This window comes from Tenrec ecaudatus, chromosome 4 (genome assembly GCF_050624435.1).
Source record: "Tenrec ecaudatus isolate mTenEca1 chromosome 4, mTenEca1.hap1, whole genome shotgun sequence".
NCBI lineage: Eukaryota > Metazoa > Chordata > Mammalia > Afrosoricida > Tenrecidae > Tenrec > Tenrec ecaudatus.
The window spans coordinates 70,921,590-70,942,985 of record NC_134533.1 but is presented as its reverse complement, the minus strand read 5'-3'; the positions used below and the strand labels follow the sequence as shown (position 1 = coordinate 70,942,985).

General features: G+C 39.8%; 1 protein-coding gene across 3 annotated transcripts in view; it reads left to right on the top strand.

The window, feature by feature from the left end:
• Positions 1 to 11,809: 11,809 nt before the first annotated feature.
• The window catches only part of RAB6A (RAB6A, member RAS oncogene family), a 61,865-nt gene continuing 52,278 nt past the window's right edge, over positions 11,810 to 21,396 (top strand). The window contains exon 1 of one of the 3 annotated variants that reach the window (XM_075546254.1): positions 11,810 to 12,356. In XM_075546254.1, the coding sequence (XP_075402369.1) occupies positions 12,287 to 12,356 (70 nt within the window). In that variant the 5' untranslated portion in view covers positions 11,810 to 12,286. Of the gene's footprint in view, positions 12,357 to 12,531; positions 12,782 to 21,396 lie in introns of those variants that run through there. The other 2 variants (XM_075546253.1, XM_075546255.1) reach the window with 2 other exon arrangements.

Below are 21,396 nucleotides of genomic sequence, written 5' to 3'. Positions count from 1 at the left end.
GACCCGGACATTATTTACACAAACAACAGGGATTGGTAATAGGGCAGATTTCCCAAAAATATTCATTCACAGCAGTGCAATGCCTACCAGGTTAATACATGTCATAATGATGCAAGGAGGGCATTAAAATAGTAACTATATGGTATTGTAGTTCCAGGTCACCTTTTATTGAGCATCCCCAAGGCAAGAGATTCATTCGAACAAAAGGCCAGCATCCACCCTTGAGTGCCCTGGAGTCATCTGCTCAAGTCCAGTTGAGTCCACTTTTTTCAGCCATGGTGGCAATCCATCTCCTTGAGGATCTTCCTCTTTTTGCTGACCTGCTTTACCAAGTATGGTGTCTTTTTCCAGGGAATGGGCTCTTCTGATAACATGTCCCAAGTCCATGAGAAGAAGTCTTGTCATTCTCATATCTAAGGAGCATTCCGGCTTTACTTATTCCGAGGCAAATTCATTTGTTCGACTGTACTTTCAATATTCTTTAAAAACACTATAATTCAAATACATCCATGCATCTGTGATTTGTCTTATTCATTGTTCAACTTTCACATGCATATGAGGTGACTGAAAATTCTATAGCTTAGGTCGGGTGCACATTCCTGCAAAGTGACATCCTTGCTTTTAAACACTTTAAAGAGGTGAAGTATAGCAGAGATGCCTAATGCTATATCATTTTACTTTTTGATTGCTGCTTCCAAAAGCATTGATTGTGGATACAAGCAATGTGAAATCCTTGACAACATTAACCTTTTCTCCATTTATCATAATGTCTATTCATCAAGTTGTAAAATATTTATTTTCCTTACATTAAGTTTCAATCTATACTGAAAGCTGTAGCGTTTGATTTTCACCAGTAAGAGCTTCAAGACCTCCTTGCTTTCAGCAAGCAAGATTGTGTCATCTGTATATATCGGACTGTTAATAGCCTTTTCCAACCCAAAAACCTTACATAACAGGAAAATATGAGATTTTTTTTTTACCCTACTCCGCATCAAAGTGATAGTTTGTCAGGTAATCGGAGTCTACGTGTTATTGAGGAGATGGTGATGCCACTCAGGATTTCGATCTTCTCTCTCTCTCTCTCTTTTTAACTAGTTGAACCAGTTTATTTGAAGCCAAGGCTGAGTTCCAGGAGACAATTTTTTTTGGTACAAATTTCTATTCATAGAAATTTATAAGATATAACATTCTGGGTCAGAAATTCTCTACTTTCAACATAGGTATATTCTTCCACTGCCTTCAAGTCTTTTGAGGGGAAGCAGCACTTAATCCTATTGGCAAGTCTCTGCATGTGACTATTTGACTTCATTTTGCTGCTGTCTGAATTCTCACCTGTAGTTTCTCAGCTTGATTATAATATTTCTCACTGTAGAACTCTGTCCTCTCCTTAAATTTTGTTGATATTATAGATCTATGGACTTCATCAGATTTGAGACGTTTTCTGCCATTATATTTTAAGTATTCTTTCTTTCCCTACTTTAGGGGGTCCCGTGATGAGTTATGCCCCACCAGCAAATGAAAGTCTCAAAGGCTTTAACTCTATCCACACCATTGAGGTCAACTCTACTTTGAGAAGGCAGCTCTTCCTCAGTTATGTTTTGATTGCCTCTGACCTCTGGCACTATCTCTGACAATGTTCTGCTGCTGTCCCTAGGCTTTCAGTGGCTAATTCCGCTGAAGCAGACAGTCGATTCCTTCTTCATAGTCTGTTCTTAGTCTGGAAGTCCTGCTGAAACTTCTTCACGTTCAGTGACCCCCTGAAGTGATGGCTGGACCAGCTTCTCCTGGGTGAGTCTGGTGACGTGAGCTCACATTGATGATTTCACGATCCTTTTATTTGCCCGAAGGAGAAAGACAAGGCTAGACAGTCCTCACAACAAGTCAGAACTGACTCAATGGCAGTGAATATGTTTTGTCATTTTTTTCAGCTGGCAGATTGGATGTTCCCCACCACTAAATGAGTATGAAAGTCAATTGTTCAAATTCCCTGGCAGGGAAACCTCCAGGTACTGAGACCTAATTTTTTTTGTTAAACAAAGAGTTTGGCAAACAGATTTAGCCTTTTCTGGTGGGCTGTTGGATCAGACTTTTCATAATTGCCTGGAGGGAGCCATATAAACTTAGGGGAACCTCTGATCTTCACAGAAAATCCTGGCCTTTGCTCTGACATGCCCCCCTCCTCCGGCCCCAACAAACAAACAAAACTCACTACATTTGAGTCCATTGTAGACAGTCTCATCTTTCTCCCTAGCAGCAAGTGGTGGTCTTGAGATTTCAGTCTTTTGAATGTTCTAACTTTCAGGAACTTTTCAGATTTCTTTTTGTCTTTGATATTATGGGAATTTATGGTGATCTGATTTGGTGATGTATTCTTTTATTTACTTCTGATCAGCATCTTGTATACCTTATACAAATCTGGACAGTTTTTTGCTCAGGTATAGGAAATTTATACTATTCTATAATTTTCTCTTTAACTTATATATTGTATCTCTGTATTTAATATTATTCTGTGCTGAACTTGTGTTCTAGATTGATACTCAAATTATCTTTTCTCTTCTACTGGCCTTCTTTCAGCTTTCTACTAGGTTTTCTGAAACATTTCCTTAATGGTGTCCTCCAATTCTTCTATTTAAATATAAACTTTGAATACAATAACTTTATTTTCTAAGAAAGCTTGTTTTTTGTGTTAATGTCCCCCACCCCACTTGTTCTTCTTCATTTATTTTGCATTTTTATTGGCACCTAATTCACATATCATACAATTCAATAGTTCAATCGTATGAAGAATTGTACAGTCATTACCACAATCAATTTTAGAACATTTTCTCCCCCATGGTTAAATCATTTTTAAATTGAGTTGTGTAATCAAAATCAGTTCTAATGCTGCCTCCTCCCTCCCGCCTCCATTGCTTACTTCCCAAATCCCCTCACCCTTCCTATCTCCCACCCATACTCCTGCATCCCCTATAAACCCTTCCATCAGTGATTTTCTCTATGCATCCACTCCTTCCGTGCTTCACAAACTGGAAAACCCAACAGAAATAATAAAAAACAGAAAAAGTAAAATGGTAAGGATAAAATAGTGATAATACAGAGATAAAATACAAATAGTAAGAAAGAAAAGACCACCCTCAATATTTTAAAAATCCAGGGAAAAATTTTTGTCATGTAACATACAAGAGATACTTGCACCTGGAACAAATTCAGATTGGGTCTTTAGGGAGGTCAGCTGACCAAGTATCAAGATTACAGTGATCACTGTCTGATAGTAAGGCTGTTCAAGACCCATTCTGACAGCGGCTTAATCTAACTGTTCTCCATAGTCTTCTACCAATTGAGAGTTCATAATTTTAGCTCTGATACTTTTCCCTTCATCATATTTGAATTTTGTTATTGCCATCATTGGATTACACAAACTGGTATCTTCTTCCATGTGGATTCAGTTGAATCTTCATTAGATGGCTGCTTGTTTTAAAACAAGCCTTTAAGAGCTCAGACACTATTCTGATAGATAGCCGGGCACCATCTGCTGTCTTCACTACAATTTGCTGTAGCACCCTTATCTTCAGGGCCTACTTTTTCTTTAAGAATAAAATGGCTTTCTTGCTTCATAAATGCAATGTCTTTTCTCTTTTTACAGACCTTCTTATTTATTTTTCTGTTCATTGATTTTGTCTTCTTAACTTCATAGGGAGGACTTTTACAAATGCAAGAGGACTTTTAAAATTACACGAGAATATGATTAAAATTTAAAAATAAAGCATAAAACTTTTCTTCAAAATATGAGTTATCAAGGTCAAGATCCCTTTCTAAGTGATAATACCCACCAGGTAGTCTATCTATAAAGAACTGAGGATCCTGTGAATTTAACCATGTCAATAAAAATCTCTTTACATCAGTAACTTCAAAAAAAAGTATGTTTTAAATATATACATATTTTAAGATTAGGAAACAAGAAGTTGAAAAAGCCAGATTAGGACTGTACAGTGAATGTTTTATTTTCTCACAGATTTGGAGACTTGAAATTTGAATTCGGAGCACCTGCTCTAGGAGAAGCTTCTCTGTCATCTCTGCTGAAAGATCTCTTTCACTTCCTATAGACCAGCAGTTCTCAACCTGTGAGTAGCGGTCCCTTTGGGGTCGAACAATCCTTTCACAGGAGTTGCCTAAGACCATCGGAAAACACGTATTTCCAATGGTCTTAGGAACCAAAACATGGCTCCTCTATCCATCTCCAGGCAAATACGCCCACATACAAATACCTGGCTTGAAGACTTACCTATGCTACACCAGGCTTCAAGAAAAAATTTCATCTATTTGTCATTACAAATTTTAAAAAAACAAAAGAAATAAATATTTCACAATATATAATTACATATTATTTTTGTGATTAATTACTATGCTTTAATTATGTTCAATTTGTAAAATATATATCCTGCCTATCAGATATTTACATTATGATTCATAACAGTAGCAAAATTACAGTTATGAAGTAGCAACGAAAATAATTTTATGGTTGGGGGTCACCACTGTATGAAAGGGTCGTGGCAACAGGAAGGTTGAAAACCACTGCTCTAGACCCAGCATTTCTTGACTCGTTGGGGCTCTCCGGTGGCATGTACCTTCCCTTCTGTTTGTGCTTGCTTCTCTGTGCCCATAAACTCATTTTAGATCTGTAAAATGAGTAGCATTGGCACACTCAGCATTGACATGGTCTCATTAAAGAGACAAAGAGAACCCTATTTTCCAATTGGATTACATCCACTGGTATAGGGGTTAGAATTCCAACACATAATTTTGGGGGACACAATTCAATCCATGACACTCACCTCCTATGTTACTGGATGCTTTACATTCATGAGCCTGATGGTTTCTTATTTTTTTAAATTGTTTTATTAGGGGCTCGTACAACTCTTATCACAGTCCATACATACATCAATTGTGTAAAGCACATCTGTACATTCATTGCCCTCATCATTCTCAAAACATTTGCTCTTCACTTAAGCCCTTAGCATCAGTTTCTCATTTTTCCCCTTCCCTCCCTGTTCCCTCTCCCTCATGAGTCCTTGATAATTTATAAATTATTATTTTGTCATATCTTGCCCTGTCCAACGTCTCTTCATCCTGTTTTCCGTCCCCCAGGGAGGAGGTCACATGTAGATCTTTGTAATCGGTTCCCTCTTTCCAACCCACTCTCCCTGTACTCTCCCAGTATTGCCACTCACACCACTGGTCTTGAAGGGATCATCTTCCCTGAATTCCCTGTTTTTCTAGTTCCTATCTGACCAGTGTACATGCTCTGGTCTAGCCAGACTTGCAAGGTAGAATTCAGATCATAGTGGGGGGGGGGGAAGCATTTTGGAACTAGAGGAAAGTTGTATTTTTCATGGGTGCTACATTGCACCTTGACTGGCTCATCTTCTCCCCTAGACCCCTCTGCAAGGGGATCTCCAGTGGTCAACAAACGGGCTTTGGGGCTCCACTCTGCACTTCGCCCTTCATTCACTATGATAAGATTTTTTTGTTCTAATGATACCTTATACCTGATCCCTTCAACACCTCGTGATCGCACAGGCTGGTGTGCTTCTTCCATGTGGGCTTTGTTGCTTCTGAGCTAGATGGCTGCTTGTTTACCTTCAAGCCTTTAAGACTCCAGACACTATCTCTTTTGATAGCCGGGCACCATTAGCTTTCTTCGCCACATTTGCTTATGCACCCATTTGTCCTCAAGCCTGATGGTTTCTTGTTACTTTCCCAACTGTAAGTACTTTTTATGTTCTATTTAGGCAGTTATCATTGCTTTATATTTAATTTTTTTCATTGCTTTATTTTTTACCTCCTAATTTATAGCTCTGGGTTACATATGTTATAGTCAGAGTTTGTTTTTGCTGTGCTCTTGTTACGGTAAGTATATGTGTAACCAAACATTATCCACTTAGCTTCTTTTACATATTCTATGTATACAACTCAGTGACATTAATTATGCCCATCATGCTGTTCAACTATTGCTATTATCTGAATCCATGTATTAGTATTTCTATATTTTATTCTTATTTTGGGATGATCTCAGAAAAAGATAGAGGCAGATTGCTCAATTTGTATCCCATGATACCAAGGGGTACCCAGAAAACCCCAGATTTTCACCCCCTCAAAGCTATGTGTTTAATTAAAAACAACAACAACCTTATCACCTTCAAAGTACTCTCCATTACACTTAATACATTTGTCAAATATGTGACTCCATTCTTGGAAACATTTTTCAAATTTATCTGTTTGGGTGACTGACAGCACCTGCCTTGTTTTTTTCTTGACCTCTTCTACATCATTAAATGACTGTCTTTTCATGTTCCTCTTCATTCGCAGAAGCAAAAAGAAGTCATACTGAGTAAGGTCATGTGAGTAAGGTGTGTGGGGTAAGTGAGGCATGCTGATTTTATGCCCAAAACTGGCACACTGAGATGGCTGCATGAGCAGGTGCATTGTTGTGGTGGCAAAACCAGTCCTCTATCTGCTGCAAATCAGGTCTTTTTTGTCCCACACTGTTATACAATCTTTTCAGAACTTCCAAATAGAACACTTGATTAAGTCTGACCTGTTGGAATGAACTTCAAATGCACTATGAGTCAACATTTTTGTCCTTTTGGGAAGCTGACAGACATTCAGAATGAGGTTTGTCATTAATTGACATTCCACCAACTGTGAAAAGAATTGTATGAGCCCCAATAAATTGTTAAAATTAAAAAAAATTGACATTCTACCTTTTTTGAAATGTGAAAAACACTCATGCACTTTAGTTCTTCCCATTGCACTGTCCTTGTAAGCTGTGTTCAATATCACAACAGCTTCTGCAACATTTTTCCCAAGCAGGAAACAAAATTTCACAGCAGCACACTATTCTCTTAAATCAGCAATCACACAAAACGAGGTTCAAGCAAAATTGCTTTTATGAAAAAATTCACTATGATCACAGAGAACCTTTCCAGGGGACACTACTGGGTGCACTAACCCAGAGACAGTTGCTGGATGGGATGCTCACCTAGCACCTAGCGGGAAAAAAACGCCTAGTATGAAAGCTCTGTCTAGTGGAACCTCTTTTCATTTTGGGGAGGTACCCCTTCATATTGTTGTCTAAAGTTTTTAATTCTGGGATTTACGTTACTGGGTAGTTTGAAGATATAACCACTGCTGTGATTTTTATACATCTCTGAATTTTATGTAAATGAAGTTACTTTGTGTTATTAAAAAATCTGAAGAAATTTTCACAAAAATATAGTTTCTATTGCCATCTTAGTCAAATTACACTTTGGCCACACAGCCTGCTGGTACTTCAGTGCAAACAGTGTTGGTCTCACTTTTCTGTCCTAGGATGCTCGGTTCTTTATATAAACAGCCGAAGGAGTTGTTCTCTTTTACTCTCAGATTATCTCTCAGTAGCAGGTGGAGTGATTCATTCCCTATACTTTTCAGACACTTTATTATTTGTGTGGGATAGAATTTGGGGAGAAGAGAGCCTCATCAATGTGTCAAGTATTACACATTCTGGACTATCAAAAAAAGAATCATCTTCTTCCCCCATGTAATTTCAAGAAAGTAACATTCTACCTATAACACTCTGAGAAAGCACATTATTTATAACAGGGGCCATGATTCACATGAATGGAACAAAGTAGAATTATCAAAAATAGATGGTGAAGATCAAACTGTAGCAAAAATAACTTCTAGTTTTAGCTAATGTATTGGTTATAGTCACAGGAAGTACTAATCCATTCAAGTTTTACCTCCTTCTCTTCCACTTGGGCCAAATAATCTTTTTAAAATAATCATTTTATTGGGGGCTCGTACAATTCTTATCACTATCCATCCATCCATTGTGTCAAGCGCATATGTACATTTGTTGCCATCATCCTCCTCAAAACATTTGCCTTCCACTTGAGCCCTTAATATCAGCTGCCCACTTTTCCCCTCCCTCCCCACTCCCCCCTACCCCATGAACTCGTCATAATTCATAAATTATCATCATTTTGTCATATGTTACACTGTCTGATGTCTCCCCCTGCCCTCTTCTCTGCTGTCCATTCTCCCAGGGAGGCGGCCATATGTAGATTCTTGTAATTAGTTCCCCCCCTCCATCCCACATTCCCTCACCCTCCAGTCATTTCCACTCTCACCAGTGATCCTGGAGGAGTCACCTGTCCTGGATTCCCTGTGTTTCCAGTTGCCATCTGTACCAATGCACATCCTCCGGTCTAGCCAGATTTGTAAGGTAGAATTGGGATCATGATAGTGGGGGTGGGGAGGAAGTATTTAAGAACTAGAGGAAAGTTATATGTTTCATCGTTGCTACCCTGCACCCTGACTGGCTCATCTCCTCCCCACAACCCTTCAGTAAGAGGGTGTCTGGTTGGCTGCCGATGGGCTTTGAGTCTCCACTCTGCATTCACACATTTACAATGATATGATTTTTTGTTCCTTGATGCTTGCTTGATACCTGGTCCCTTCTACAGCTCGTGGTCATGCAGGCTGGTGTGTTTCTTCCATGTGGGCTTTTATTCTCAGCTAAATGGCTACTTGTTTATCTTCAAGCCTTTAAGACCCCAGATGCTATATCTTTTGATAGCTGGGCACCATCAGCTTTCTTCACCACATTTGCTTATGCACACATTTTTCTTCAACAATCGTGTCGGGAAGGTATGCATCCTGGAATGCCAATTTAATAGAACAACATGTTCTTGCATTGAGTAAGTGTTTGAGTGGAGGCCCAAGGTCCATCTGCTGCCTTAATACTAAACCTATAAATATACGCACATAGATCTGTTTCCCCACACTCTTATATAAATATATTTACATATGTACATTCCAGTCTTTAGATCCCTGTAAATACTCTTTGTCACCTAGTTCTTTCCTCTATTTCCTTACACTTGCCTCTTGTTCCATCCACTATTATGCTCAGCCAGGCCAAATAATCTTTATACTTTCTCCCTGCCACATGCTTGTAGGTCAGGGAATTAGAAAACAAGCTTTGAACAAAAGACTCACTCTACCCCTCATATTTCTTTCTGTGTCCTTTAAAAACAAGACTTCCTTAAACATACTCTGTGTTAATTGTGCTCACTTAATTGGTCACCTTGAATTATTAAGCACTTGTCATTTTTATGTTTTGTACATTGACTGACCATTATTATTTTTTGACTGGCCATTATTTTTAGCAGCAATGATTATTATAACCAGTAGAGTGGGTTATAAGGACTTTGTATTTGATGGAACTTGAATTTCTGCCAGATCTGCTATTTGTTTCAAATATGAGCACCGTGATTTCAGTCCTTTTACCTGGACTTTTTTTCTTCTTCTTCTTTCTATTGATTTCCTGCTTCTCCATGAGCAATAAATCCTTTTTTAGGGGGTATTAAACAAAAAAGGCAGTTTAAGCTTGATAACTACTTTTTTTCCTTTTTTTAATCATTCGAGAAGCTTGATAACTATTAAGACACACACACACAAATGGTCAAGGAATTGTGTAAGGTGTTTTAACAGATGTACTGGCGAGAGTGTCCTATATTTTCATCTGCAAGAAGACAAAGACATTTATATTATTAAAAATAAACATATGTATTTTTTCATCAGAAACAAATACAGAGGAAGGCTAGTCCTAGGGTTGGTAAAAGGTTCTATTATGCTGGTTAGCATTCTGCTTAGCCATCTTCAATGTAGTGGCTTTTTTCCTCAGGATTAAGTAGTAATGTTCATAAGATTATTTAGCTGTAACTATATCCTCACACAGTCACATCCTGTGGTAGAAAAATAGTAGTTTTAATCATGTATCTCATTTCATTAGGGAAGAAAATTTATCACAGAATCTTCTAGCACAGTGATTCTCAACCTTCCTAATGCTGGGACCCTTTCATACAGTTCTCATGTTGTGGTGATTCCAAGCCATAAAATTGTTTTTGTTGCTACTTCATAACTGTATTTTCTGCTGTTATGAATCATAATGTAAATATCTGATATGGAGGATGTATTTTCATTGTTACAAATTGAACATAATTAAAGCATATTGATTAATCACAAAACAATATGTAATTATGATATATTTAAAATATTTATTTATAATTACAAATAGATGAAATTTTGTCTTGAAGCACGGTGTAGCGTGGGTAATAGTCTTCAAACTTGGTACTTGTATGTGGGGGTATCTGTATGTTGGTGGACACCCCTGGAAATGGATAGAGGAGCAGTTTCTCAGTTCCTAAGACCATCAGAAATATGTGTTTTCTGATGGTCTTAGGCAACCCCTGTGAAAAAATAATAATAATTTATAAATTAACAAAGGTTTGTGAGAGAGGGAAGATGGGGGAAAATAAGGAACTGATTGATACCAAGGACTCAAGTAGAAAGAAAATATTTTGAGAATGATGATGGCAACAAATGTACAAATGTGCTTGACACAATGAATATATGTATGGATTGTGATGAGTTGTACGAGTTCCCAATAAAAAGATTTAAAAAGAAAAGTAGAAAGGGTCATTCGACCCCACAGGGGTTATGACTGACAGGCTGAGAACTGCTGTATATTCTAGCACATTCCTTGTCTCCTAGTGGATCAAACTGAGTCATAAGCCTATACTATAGCTGAAGGGAAGATGGAAAAGTATTTTTTCGACCCCAGGGCTCCATCCGGGATACCACATAATTTTTGCAGCATGTCACCTCTTGACTGTGGCATTAACCTTTTATTTTTTGGATCACCCATCTGGTTGAAAATCTGATGAAAGTTACAACCTTATCCGCAGAAAAATACACATACTTTAAGCGATTAATTTAAGGGATGTCGACTCAGGGATGTCGATAGGGTGCTATTGAAATATCCCCCTGCCCAGATTTGGGCTCCAGTTATGTTACACCTGTAATGTTGTGGGAGTTTCTGCAAATCTTCCTCGGTGAGAAGTAAGGTCTTGGTTTACCTGAAGTCACAACCCTTTTCCTAGCATGGCATAGGGTGGCCCTACCGTTAGAGTTGTGCACATTGGAGAAAAGTCTGGCTTTTAACAGAAGTCCAGGCTTGAGTTTGGTTAGGAAGTGGATGGGTTCATTAATAAGCAGGCTGCAAAGGGTCAATGAGGGAAAATAAGAAAACCTGTTTTTCACGGTCTTCGTGGATTTCGAAAAAAAAGTCATTTCCTCCTTCTGGCCTTGTTTCCTCATCTACAAATTGCGGAGGTTCTGCTTCTTGCAGTTAGGAAACTCCCGGGAGAGACGGGGGAAAATGTACCTAGTAAGATGCCGCATGAGGAATGACGATGAGAAGATGGAGAAGGGTGCAGGGATAATTGGGAATTCTGAGGGCTGTGACAGATCGCTGAGGGCTCGGGAAAGAGGTACTTAGTTCATCAGCAAGGGCTCTCTGACCCACCGGCACTGTCGGGGTCATGCCTAGGTCTGTCCCCGCCCCGCCTCCGCCTCCCCTGCTTTTCCCTCAGGCTGCGACGCGCCACACTTCCTATGGCCGCCACGACGCGACGCTTTCCACGGCGCGAGGGTCGCGCGCACTCTCGCGCCGCCAGCTCACTGTTGTCCCTGGACGCCTTGGCCTCTTCCGATTGGCTCATTCCGCGTTCCACATCCCATCCCCTGGTTTCGCTCAGGCTTCGTCCCGCCTCCTCCTCCTCCTCCTCCGGACGGGAGGGGAAACCTAACAGGCCCTCTTCTCGGTTCCGTGGGGTTGGCCGGATTGCTGGGTAAACCAGGAAGGCGCCGGCTGTGGCGCGCACGCGCACGCACGCACGCACGCACCCACGTCGGCGGCCGGCGGGGCGGCAGGCTCGCGCCCGGGCTCGCCCCGCGCCGCACCAGAGGCTCGCGCACTCAGCAGGTTGGGCTGCGGTGGCGGCGGTAGCTGGGGAGCTGAGGCGCTGCGTTTGAGAAGTCCCAGACGCGTCTGCGGCTCCGGCTCCGCCACTCTCCGCCCAGTGTCCGCGCCGGGTGCTGCGGCAGGCCAGGGCGCTAGCCCAGGGAACGGAGCACACCCGTGGCGGCTTCCGACACCGCCCTCCCTCCCTTCCCCGCCGCGGGCCTCGATAGGTACTAGGCGACTCTGCGGGGAGGCGGCGGCGGCGACGGCTGCCCCTCGGTGACGGCGTCTTGCCCTCCGGCTTTGCTCCGCCGCCGGGCCCTGCAGGGGCCGAGTAGAGCTCGGCTCCTGCCCTTCCCCATCCTTTTCGTCTGCCGGTTGGAGCGGCGTCGGTCCGGGAGGTCTCTGGACTGAGGCGGCGGCAGCTCCTCCGGCTCCATCATGTCTGCGGGCGGAGACTTCGGGAATCCGCTGAGGAAATTCAAGCTGGTGTTCCTGGGGGAGCAGAGCGGTGAGTGCGCGGCGCCCCCACTCCTGGCAGCTGGCCGCGGCTCCGCCGCACCGCCTCCGGTGCGGCCCTTCGGCCCGCCGAGGCTCCGCGCTGCCCTGACGTTCGCGCCGCGTCCCACCCCCAGCCCTTCCCAGGGTTCGCCGATCCGTCGCTCGGCGTTTCGCTCCTCGGCCCCCCTCCCCCGGCCCTTCCCTCCGCGACGCGGCCGCCCCGGCTCCCCGCAGCCCGGCGCTGCCCTCCGCAGCCGTCACCCCGCCCAGCCGCGGCCGCCTCTCCATTCCTTTCTTGTTCGGGTCCTCGTCGTCTCCCCAGCCCCAGCCCCCGTTCCGGAGCCCCACCCTACTCCTTGCTCCGCGCCGGGTTGGCTCGCCTGCGGGCCCACCCCCGGGAGCCCACTCCGGGGCCCCGGCCCCCTTCAACCTTGGGTGAGGCGGGCGGGCGGGCGGGCGCTGGGCGTTGTTTTCCCCAGAGGCTTGGCCCTGGAAGTGCGGCTCCCTTAGAGGGTGGGAAATGGTGGTCGCAGAACATCCGTGGAGGCTTTTCGTCTGGGTGGCGGTAGCAATTTACCTGGATTTGGAGACGGCTTGAGGGTGGATGGTGGGGGTGGGCAGGGTGGCGGCGGCGGCGGCGGCGTGATTTTCTGCCCGCTGGGCTGGGCTGGGCTGGGCTGTGGCTGTTGAGACCCTTTATTTTCTTCTATGACTTCCTTCGCTGCCAATTCCTTTGGCATTGTGGATGCTTTTCAGATCACTGCCAGATGCTATGTCATCATTTTACTTGGAATTTTCACATCTCACCTCCCCTTTTTCTCGATTCAACACGAGTCTCCTCATGGTGGTGCAAACAGGAATTTCTGGGGAAATGTTAATTCATTTCTTTTTGAGTATTTTCCAGCGTTAAAGTGAGGATTTCTGCGAGGAGAGGCTTAGCATAACGACACTGTTTTGTAGGGTTTTCTTTGGGGTTACGGAGGAATGGAGTACAGTAGTAATCCATTCCTCACCTTGTTCTCTAACTTAGATTTAAATATGTAATACCGTTGCAGCTAAATGGCTCATTCAAGCTCAGGATGCCGTAGTATCTGATGTGTGAAATTATACTGTCGTTTTCGTGGTCAGGTTTCTGTTGTTGCTATACTTTATATTAGATACAAGATCCTAATTTAGTGATGGTTGTCTAAGATTACTTATAGTTTCATGATGTATTCTGCACATGTGACACTTTGCAATTTAGAGATTAGCACCCTTTGTTTTTCTTGCCACTTTCAAGACCATTTTTAACATTCACATGTTGAGAGATAAGTTTCTCCCAAATTTTCAAACACTGGGCACCTGCCAGATGTCTTAGGTGAGGTTATGGAAAAGGTTATTTACTTGTTTGGATAAGAAGTCAGGTATTGAAATAAATACAGAGAGCTTTGCTTAATACTAATTTGTATGACATTAAAAGTAGGCTGAAACTAGTTGCAAAACTGCCTCCAATTGGACCTTAGCAATCATCTTTCTTCTTTCATCGATAGATAATCTTTCTCTCCTTTACCCAGGAAACAGTCTGTTAATGTTTTTTTTTTGTAATCAAATTGAAGCTTGTTTCTTTAGATAAGTAATTTGATAGAACATGTGGGATTGACCCTGGTCCACCATATTATGTCGATTTCAAGACAGACCATACATAAAAGATGGCCTATAGGTAATTATTGATAAATAAGGTCTAAAGTGCTTATTGTGCACTCTGGTGATGTTATTTTCTGCCCTATGCTGTGATGCAGTTACTTAGTTTGCTTGATAACTCATCTCTTGTCCTAGGGAGATTTTAACATCAGTTAAGATAGTAATCATCAGGTTTCCTTTGAGTTTCTGGAGAATTTATGTTCTAATTAACAGTGCCAGATTTTATTGTTTCTCATATCTCTTACTTTTAACCTTTAATAACTTTTTCTCCCAACTAATTCCCCAAGCCAAATTAATTGTGTGTGTATTTTAAAATAGACTTTTTGGGGAAGTTTTTTTTTTCAGTGATAAAATGAGTGTATAATCTTATTCTAATAACCAAAACAGAGGGAGTTCAGCTGAAAGCAGACAACACTAACAGTATTGTAACAAAGGATAGCCCCAGATGCATCAACTTATGTGGTTGGTTTAATTCTAAAGATAACACACATGCATTATTTTTTAAATGTTTAGTAAACGAGTTTTATATGCATAGAAAATTTGAGAAAATAGTACAGAAGATAATATTCCCTTCTGCCATTTTCTGTTAACAGCATCATAGTATTATTGTTACATTATTATCTTCAGAATCCATAATCTACTTAGAATTCCTTATTTTTTATCTAATTTCCCTTTTTCCGTTCTGTGATTCCATCCAGGATCCCACATAATATCTAGCTGTTTTAGGATTGTGTTTACATGCTCTTTTACAATGTGGAGTTGTGAAGATAATTATCTTTTGAGACCACTGTATTGTTAAAGTATGGCCATTCTGTAGCTTTGGCAATGAAAAATTGATCTCTATTTTCATGAGCAGTGTCTAGTTTTCTTATGTATTAGCAAAGATCTGTAGAGTCCATGCCATCTTGATGTAACTCTTCATGAATTATTTATTTTTAGCTCGGTTAGAATTCTACAATTCAGCTTTCAACGACGATAATCTATGATAAAGCCTTGTTTGTTTCCTTAATAGCATTTACCGCATTTATAATGATTTATTTATCATTTATTTCCACAGCAGAGTGCATGTCCCATGAAGATAAAAACTATCTTTCTTTATTGTATCCCCAGTGTGTAGCATAGTGCCAGGCTGGACAGTAGAGGTTCAAAATATGTGTTAAGTGAATGAATGAGTTTTGTAGTAAACAAGGTTAATATACTAAACAAGGTTAAAATACTAGTAGGCTTACTCTTTGTTATGGTAAGGTATTGTCTGAAAATTTTCCTTATATAATTATTTAACATTTTATACTTAAGTCATTTGGTTGTATACACAAATGTTCCGCATGATGGGGTCTGTGGTGAATCTAATGGGACCTGATCTAATAATCTATAGGCCTACCCCCATCATTTAAAAAAAAAATTCTGGAATTTTTTTCCTGTCCAGTTTAGTAAAATTTAGTGTTTTACTAAATACAGTAGTCTTTAAGCTATTGGTTAAGAAAAGTACTTGCTGTTAATATGGTACATGAAAGTTTTTCATGAATTTGAAGACATTTATAGAATTAATTTGGAGTTAGACTGTATTTAATATTTAACTTCTCAATGAGAATGGATTCTGTTAGTGATGTTTTGACCTTGGTAATCTTTATATAGGTGCCTACCTTTTAATATTTCAGTAATGTAAGTTGTTTAATAAAAGAAGACTGACATGTAGGGGCTTCAAAAAGTTGGTGGGAAAAAAATCGAATTGGTTGATAATGGAATTTTCCACCAACTTTGTGTAGCTCCCGCCTTTATACTTTGAATGTGAAGTTTACTTGTTACAGAGAGGAAGACAAAGTTTTCTATTCCTGTAAGGAGTCACAGTCTTGGAAACCTATCAGGGTAGTTCTTCCCTGTCCTATAAAGTCGCCCAAGGAGGCATCATCAAGCTGTGACCTGATTGACAGTTGGATTCCACCCCTACACTTTCATACATCTTCAAGTTGACATAAACTCATCTAACTACCACAACTATCATCCTGGGATTTACATTTATAAGCATTTTGAAGTTTTTAAAAACTTTTTAAAAAATCATGTTATTGGGGGCTTGTACAATTCTTATCACAATCCATCCATCCATCCATCCATTGTGTCAAGCACATTTGTATATTTGTTAAAACATCATTCTTAAAACATTTGCTTTCTACTTGAGCCCTTGGTATCAGCTCCTTATTTTTCCCTTCCCTTCTTGCTACCCTCCTCCCATGAACCCTTGATAATTTATAAGTTATTATTACTTTGTCATATCTTACACTGTCTGACGTCTCCCTTCACCCACTTCTCTGCTGTCCAGGGAGGAGGTTATATGTAGATCCTTGTAATCTGTTTTCCCTTTCTCCCTTGGATCCCCTGATTCCTAGATTCTATTTTCCCTTGTTTTTTGGTTTATTCTTTATGTTCTCCATATTGTGCTTCCTCATAAAGGACATATGATAGATCATTTTTTGAGACCTGTGTGCCTGAAATTATCTTCATAAGATCCTGATAATTCAGTGTAGTATTCTTGGTTGAACATATTCTTCAGAAGTTTGAAAACTTTGTTACCTTTCAGAATCTAATGTAGACATTCTGATTCCTGGCTTTTGACCTTTCTCATTATATGACATTTTGCATTTACAATAATAAAAAATCTGTTATCTGGCTATTTTGCTTGTTAATAACTCATGTGACTGTAATGACATCAATTGTGATTTGACATGGTTAAGTCCAAATTATTATGCGAGAACTGATGTTAACAGATGACTTCAGATCGCAAAATGGAGGATACCTGCCATACCACAGGATCATGGCCCAGCCAATTGACAGCTAACCTTAACCATCAAAGCTAGTGTTACTTTTTTTTTTTTTTGGATAGTGTTACTCTTAACCTCAGCATTTGCTACATCAGTTGCTATATCATCAATATGCAAAATAGCAGATTTTTTACTATTCTTGTAAATGTGAAATGTCAGATAATGTAGATGTACTCAGCTTCAGTAATGATCGAGTTATGACTTAATCTTGTTTCATCTTTTGCATTCTTTCCCATGGGTTATTTTGATGCAAATCTCAGGTCATTTTTATTTTGATATCGATATTCTTGACATTCATGGTTGTAGTTTTCCATACAGACCTTTATTGTTGGAATACTTTACATGTTTTTGAGGTTTTTGATTTTAGAATTCCGAGATCGGTGGTGTACTTTTTGTCAAGATAGAAATAGTCCATATATGAGCTGTTCAATATGGTGGTGGTTAATAAGACTTAGTAGCCCCTGAGCAGTACAGTTAAATACTTAGCTACTAACCGAAAGGTTGGTGGTTTGAACTGAACCCCATGTACTTTAGAAGAAAAGCCTTGAAAACTCTGTAGAGTGCAGTTCTACTCCAATTACATGGGATCACCATGAGTGGAAATTGAATGGATGGTAATTGGTTTAGTGCGATTGAGCAACTGATTTTTATATTTTATTTAGTCTCAATGTAAATTTTCATATGTAGCTCTATGAGGAGTCCTGGTAGGGTACAAGGAGCATTGGCACTGGTGTAGTGTTACCCATTGGGCTGTGAACCAAGAGGACAGCAGTTTGAAACCACTAGCTGCTCTGTGGGAAAAAGATGGGGCTTTCTACTCTTGTAGAGTTCATTCTTGGAAACCCACAGGGGCAGTTCTACCCTGTCCTATAGGGTTACTATGAGTCATCATTGACTTGATGGTAGTCAGTTTGTTTTTTGGGCAGAGGTTGGCTTGCTAACTACAAGGTCAGCATTTCAAACTCATGAGCTGCTCAGTTTTCTCATGTGTAAAAATGCCTGTTTTTTCCATATGTAAAATGAGAAGAATCTTTGATAATAGTATGGCTAATATGAGTCCCTCTCAGATTTCATCCAAAGTCTATTGTTAGCACTTTTCTATTATTCTTACCTGTTTAATGCTAATGAAATGTCCAGAAATTGAAAGTAGCTCTTCTTTAGAAAATGACTGAATATGTCAAGTTTAAAGTAAAGCATCCCTCTTATATTTCAGAGTTATTTAGGTGAACTTTTCTCTCCAGAATATTTTGCATTGTTTTCTCAAAATCTTTGTTATTGCAATAATGAATAGATTTTTGTTGTCAGCAGCCAATGAGTCACAGTTCACAATAACTTTATACGTGCATAGTAGAAGTACTCCATAGACCTCCTAGGCTGTGACCTTTCATGTGTATTGTCCAAGCCTTGAGTTTAAACTGCCTATCGTTTGGCCAGTAGTTGAGTACTAACCATTTATACTCCCAATCTAAAAAGCCATTTCAACCTCAGTCTGATTGGGTAGTATTCTGAATACTGTGACCATGTATTTTTTTTAACGTTTAATTGTGAATTAGGTGAAAATTTACAGAGCATCAGATTTACATTAAAAAACTCATATATAATTTGTTTCAGTCTCCTCAACGTACCATCACTTATTCTGCTTTCTCCCTATATTAGTTTTGCATTTTTCCTTCTTTCCTAACCCTTTGAACTTTGTCTTTGAATATATGGTGCTTATTTGATCTTAAATGTTTGATTGTTCTAACACAATATTGATATGATGGTTCCATTTTCTCCATACCCTTATACTATTTGTTTCCTGTTGTGTTTTAAACTTTACTATCAATGCTGAGGTGGAGTGGTGTCTCATTGTAGTATATATTATTCTCAATATCATTTAATATTATATATCAGGCCTTATTGTAAGTGGTGTATGTTTCAAACACATTTAACTTTTATAGGCAGCTGTATACGTTTCTTGGAGGCGTGGTTTATTTCAGGACTGTGCAGGAAAAATAAAAGATGAGCCTGGAACATCTCGTAGTACCAGAATGTAATAAAGTATTTTCAAAAAGAGTGAGGGCAAGTTAAAAAAAATCATAACCAATCAGAAAAAAAACTTACAATAGGGAAAATTGGGATTATTTGAGCAACAAATATGGACCAACAGTTCTGGAGGGACATGGGAGAGGGGCAGGTGGAGGAAAAGGTAGTGGTGTTAACAAACTCAGGGACAAGGGAACAACAAGTGATCCAAATTGGTGGTGAGGAGGGTGTAAGAGGCCTGGTAGAGCATGATCAAGGGTAATGTAACCAAGAGGAATTAAAGAAAAATTGAGCAAGAAATGATAGTATTGGATTAAACCCTAGAATAAAAATAATCATGAATCCATAGTAATATAAATAAAGAAGGGACACTTTTTTTAACATTTTATTAGGGGCTCATACAACTCTTATCACCATCCATACATATACATGCATCCATTGTATAAAGCACATCTGTACATTCGTTGCCCTAATCATTTTCTTTTTTTACATTTTATTAGGGGCTCATACAACTCTTATCACAATCCATACATATACATACATCAATTGTGTAAAGCACATCCACACATTTCCTGCCCCAATCATTCTCAAAGCATTTGCTCTCCACTTAAGCCCTTTGATTCAGGTCCTCTTTTTTTTTTTTTTTTTAACAATTTATTGGGGCTCATACAATTCTTATCACAGTTTATACATATACATACATCAATTGTATAAAGCACATCTGTACAGTCTTTGCCCTAATCATTTTTTTCTCCTCTTTTCTTTTTTTACATTTTATTAGGGACTCATACAACTCTTATCACCATCCATACATATACATACATCAATTGTATAAAGCACATCCATACATTCCCTGCCCCAGTCATTCTCAAGGCATTTGCTCTCCACTTAAGCCCCTTGCATCAGGTCCTCTTTTTTTTTCCCCCTCCCTCCTCTTTCCCCCTCCCTCATGTGCCCTTGGTAATTTATACATCGTTATTTTGTCATATCTTGCCCTATCCGGAGTCTCCAGGGACACTTCTTTATGGAAGAATTTCAATTAATAAATATAGCCAGAGTAGGGGAAATAGGAAGTCAGTACTAGAACACCGTACTGTATTTGCTGTAGGCAGCTATGTCTGATGGATGATGAGTTTTTGTCAGATGGATGTCTGGTGAATTTTTTAGAACACTGAAGATATTTGCAGTCTCAAAGTGATCAAGGAACATCATATGAAATAAGATAGTATGTACCCCTAATATGCACTAATATAGATCAGTTCTGTGGTTGTCCTGTTGCAGGTTTCCTCACCTGTGAACTCAGGGACCTTACTGTAGATTCTACCCATGTTTCGACATGTAACTACTGAATATGCATGTTTTATGGCTCTATATAAATGTCCCAAGATAGTAAAGACGTTCTCGTCTCTCCCACTTCCATGTGGATCACCAAGTGGGGCTTAGGTGAGCATCCTACCATAAAATGTGTCTGACTCCTTTATTTTATTCTCTCTCTGATATTTCCTGTTCTCTATGACTTTACTATAATCTTCATATAACCATACAATTAGTTGTAAGAGGCTGGTTTTCTCTGACTTAAAGGAATAACATTAGAAAATCTTGGTTAGAGTGGTAGAAGAATGTGGAACAAAACTCATAATCATAGAAGACCAGGCCTACTGGGTAGAAAGACAGGTAAGACCTAAGACTATGGTCCGTAGTCTGGAAATTAATCAAAACCAATGATAGATTTTTTTTTTTTAAGTAATAAGGGTTACTGGTCAAGTAGAAAATAGTAGAAACTATTAGGGATCTTGGGTCTCTGAAACTGACCCTCAGGGCTCGATTTTCATACAAAGAACAGGCAGGTCTATAAGGGAAATATCAACACTAGTGAAGTACAAATATTGAGATTAAATCATTTGAGAGAAAGTGGGAGATGATAAAAAGAAATTACTTGGGCAGTAGTTCTCAACTTCCTAATTCTATAACCCTTTAATACAGTTCCTCATGTTGTGTTGATCCCCCAACCATAAAATTATTTTCATTTCTACCTCAGAACTAATTTTGCTACTATTATGAATCAGGTGACCCCTGTGAAAGGGTCATTCGACCCCCAGGTTAAGAACTGCTGAACTTGGGGGTTGTGTCTATCTTCCTCCATCTATGCAAAAGGGAAGGAAAATCATACTTCACATAAGCATCACCCAAAGCTTATTTCTGTTTTGCTGAGTTCTGACTTGCCCCTACCCTTCAACATTCCTACAAGTTCTCACACTTAACTACCCCTCTCCACAGAACTCTACTTTCACTTAGGTTTGATAATTTATTGCTATTGCAACATAGAATTCACAGACAATACACATGATTATGGGGTTTATTAAGGAAGTTAGGTTATAAAAGCTCAGGATGCAACCGTTCATACTGGACAGCTTCTCCTATAGGACAGTCCTTCCTAGTATTCACATTTAAGCCTCTTTCTGGTCTTTGACCTCTCAGCCACACCAAGTCCCTTTGACTCCTTGTAAAATATTACAAAATTCTTATAGG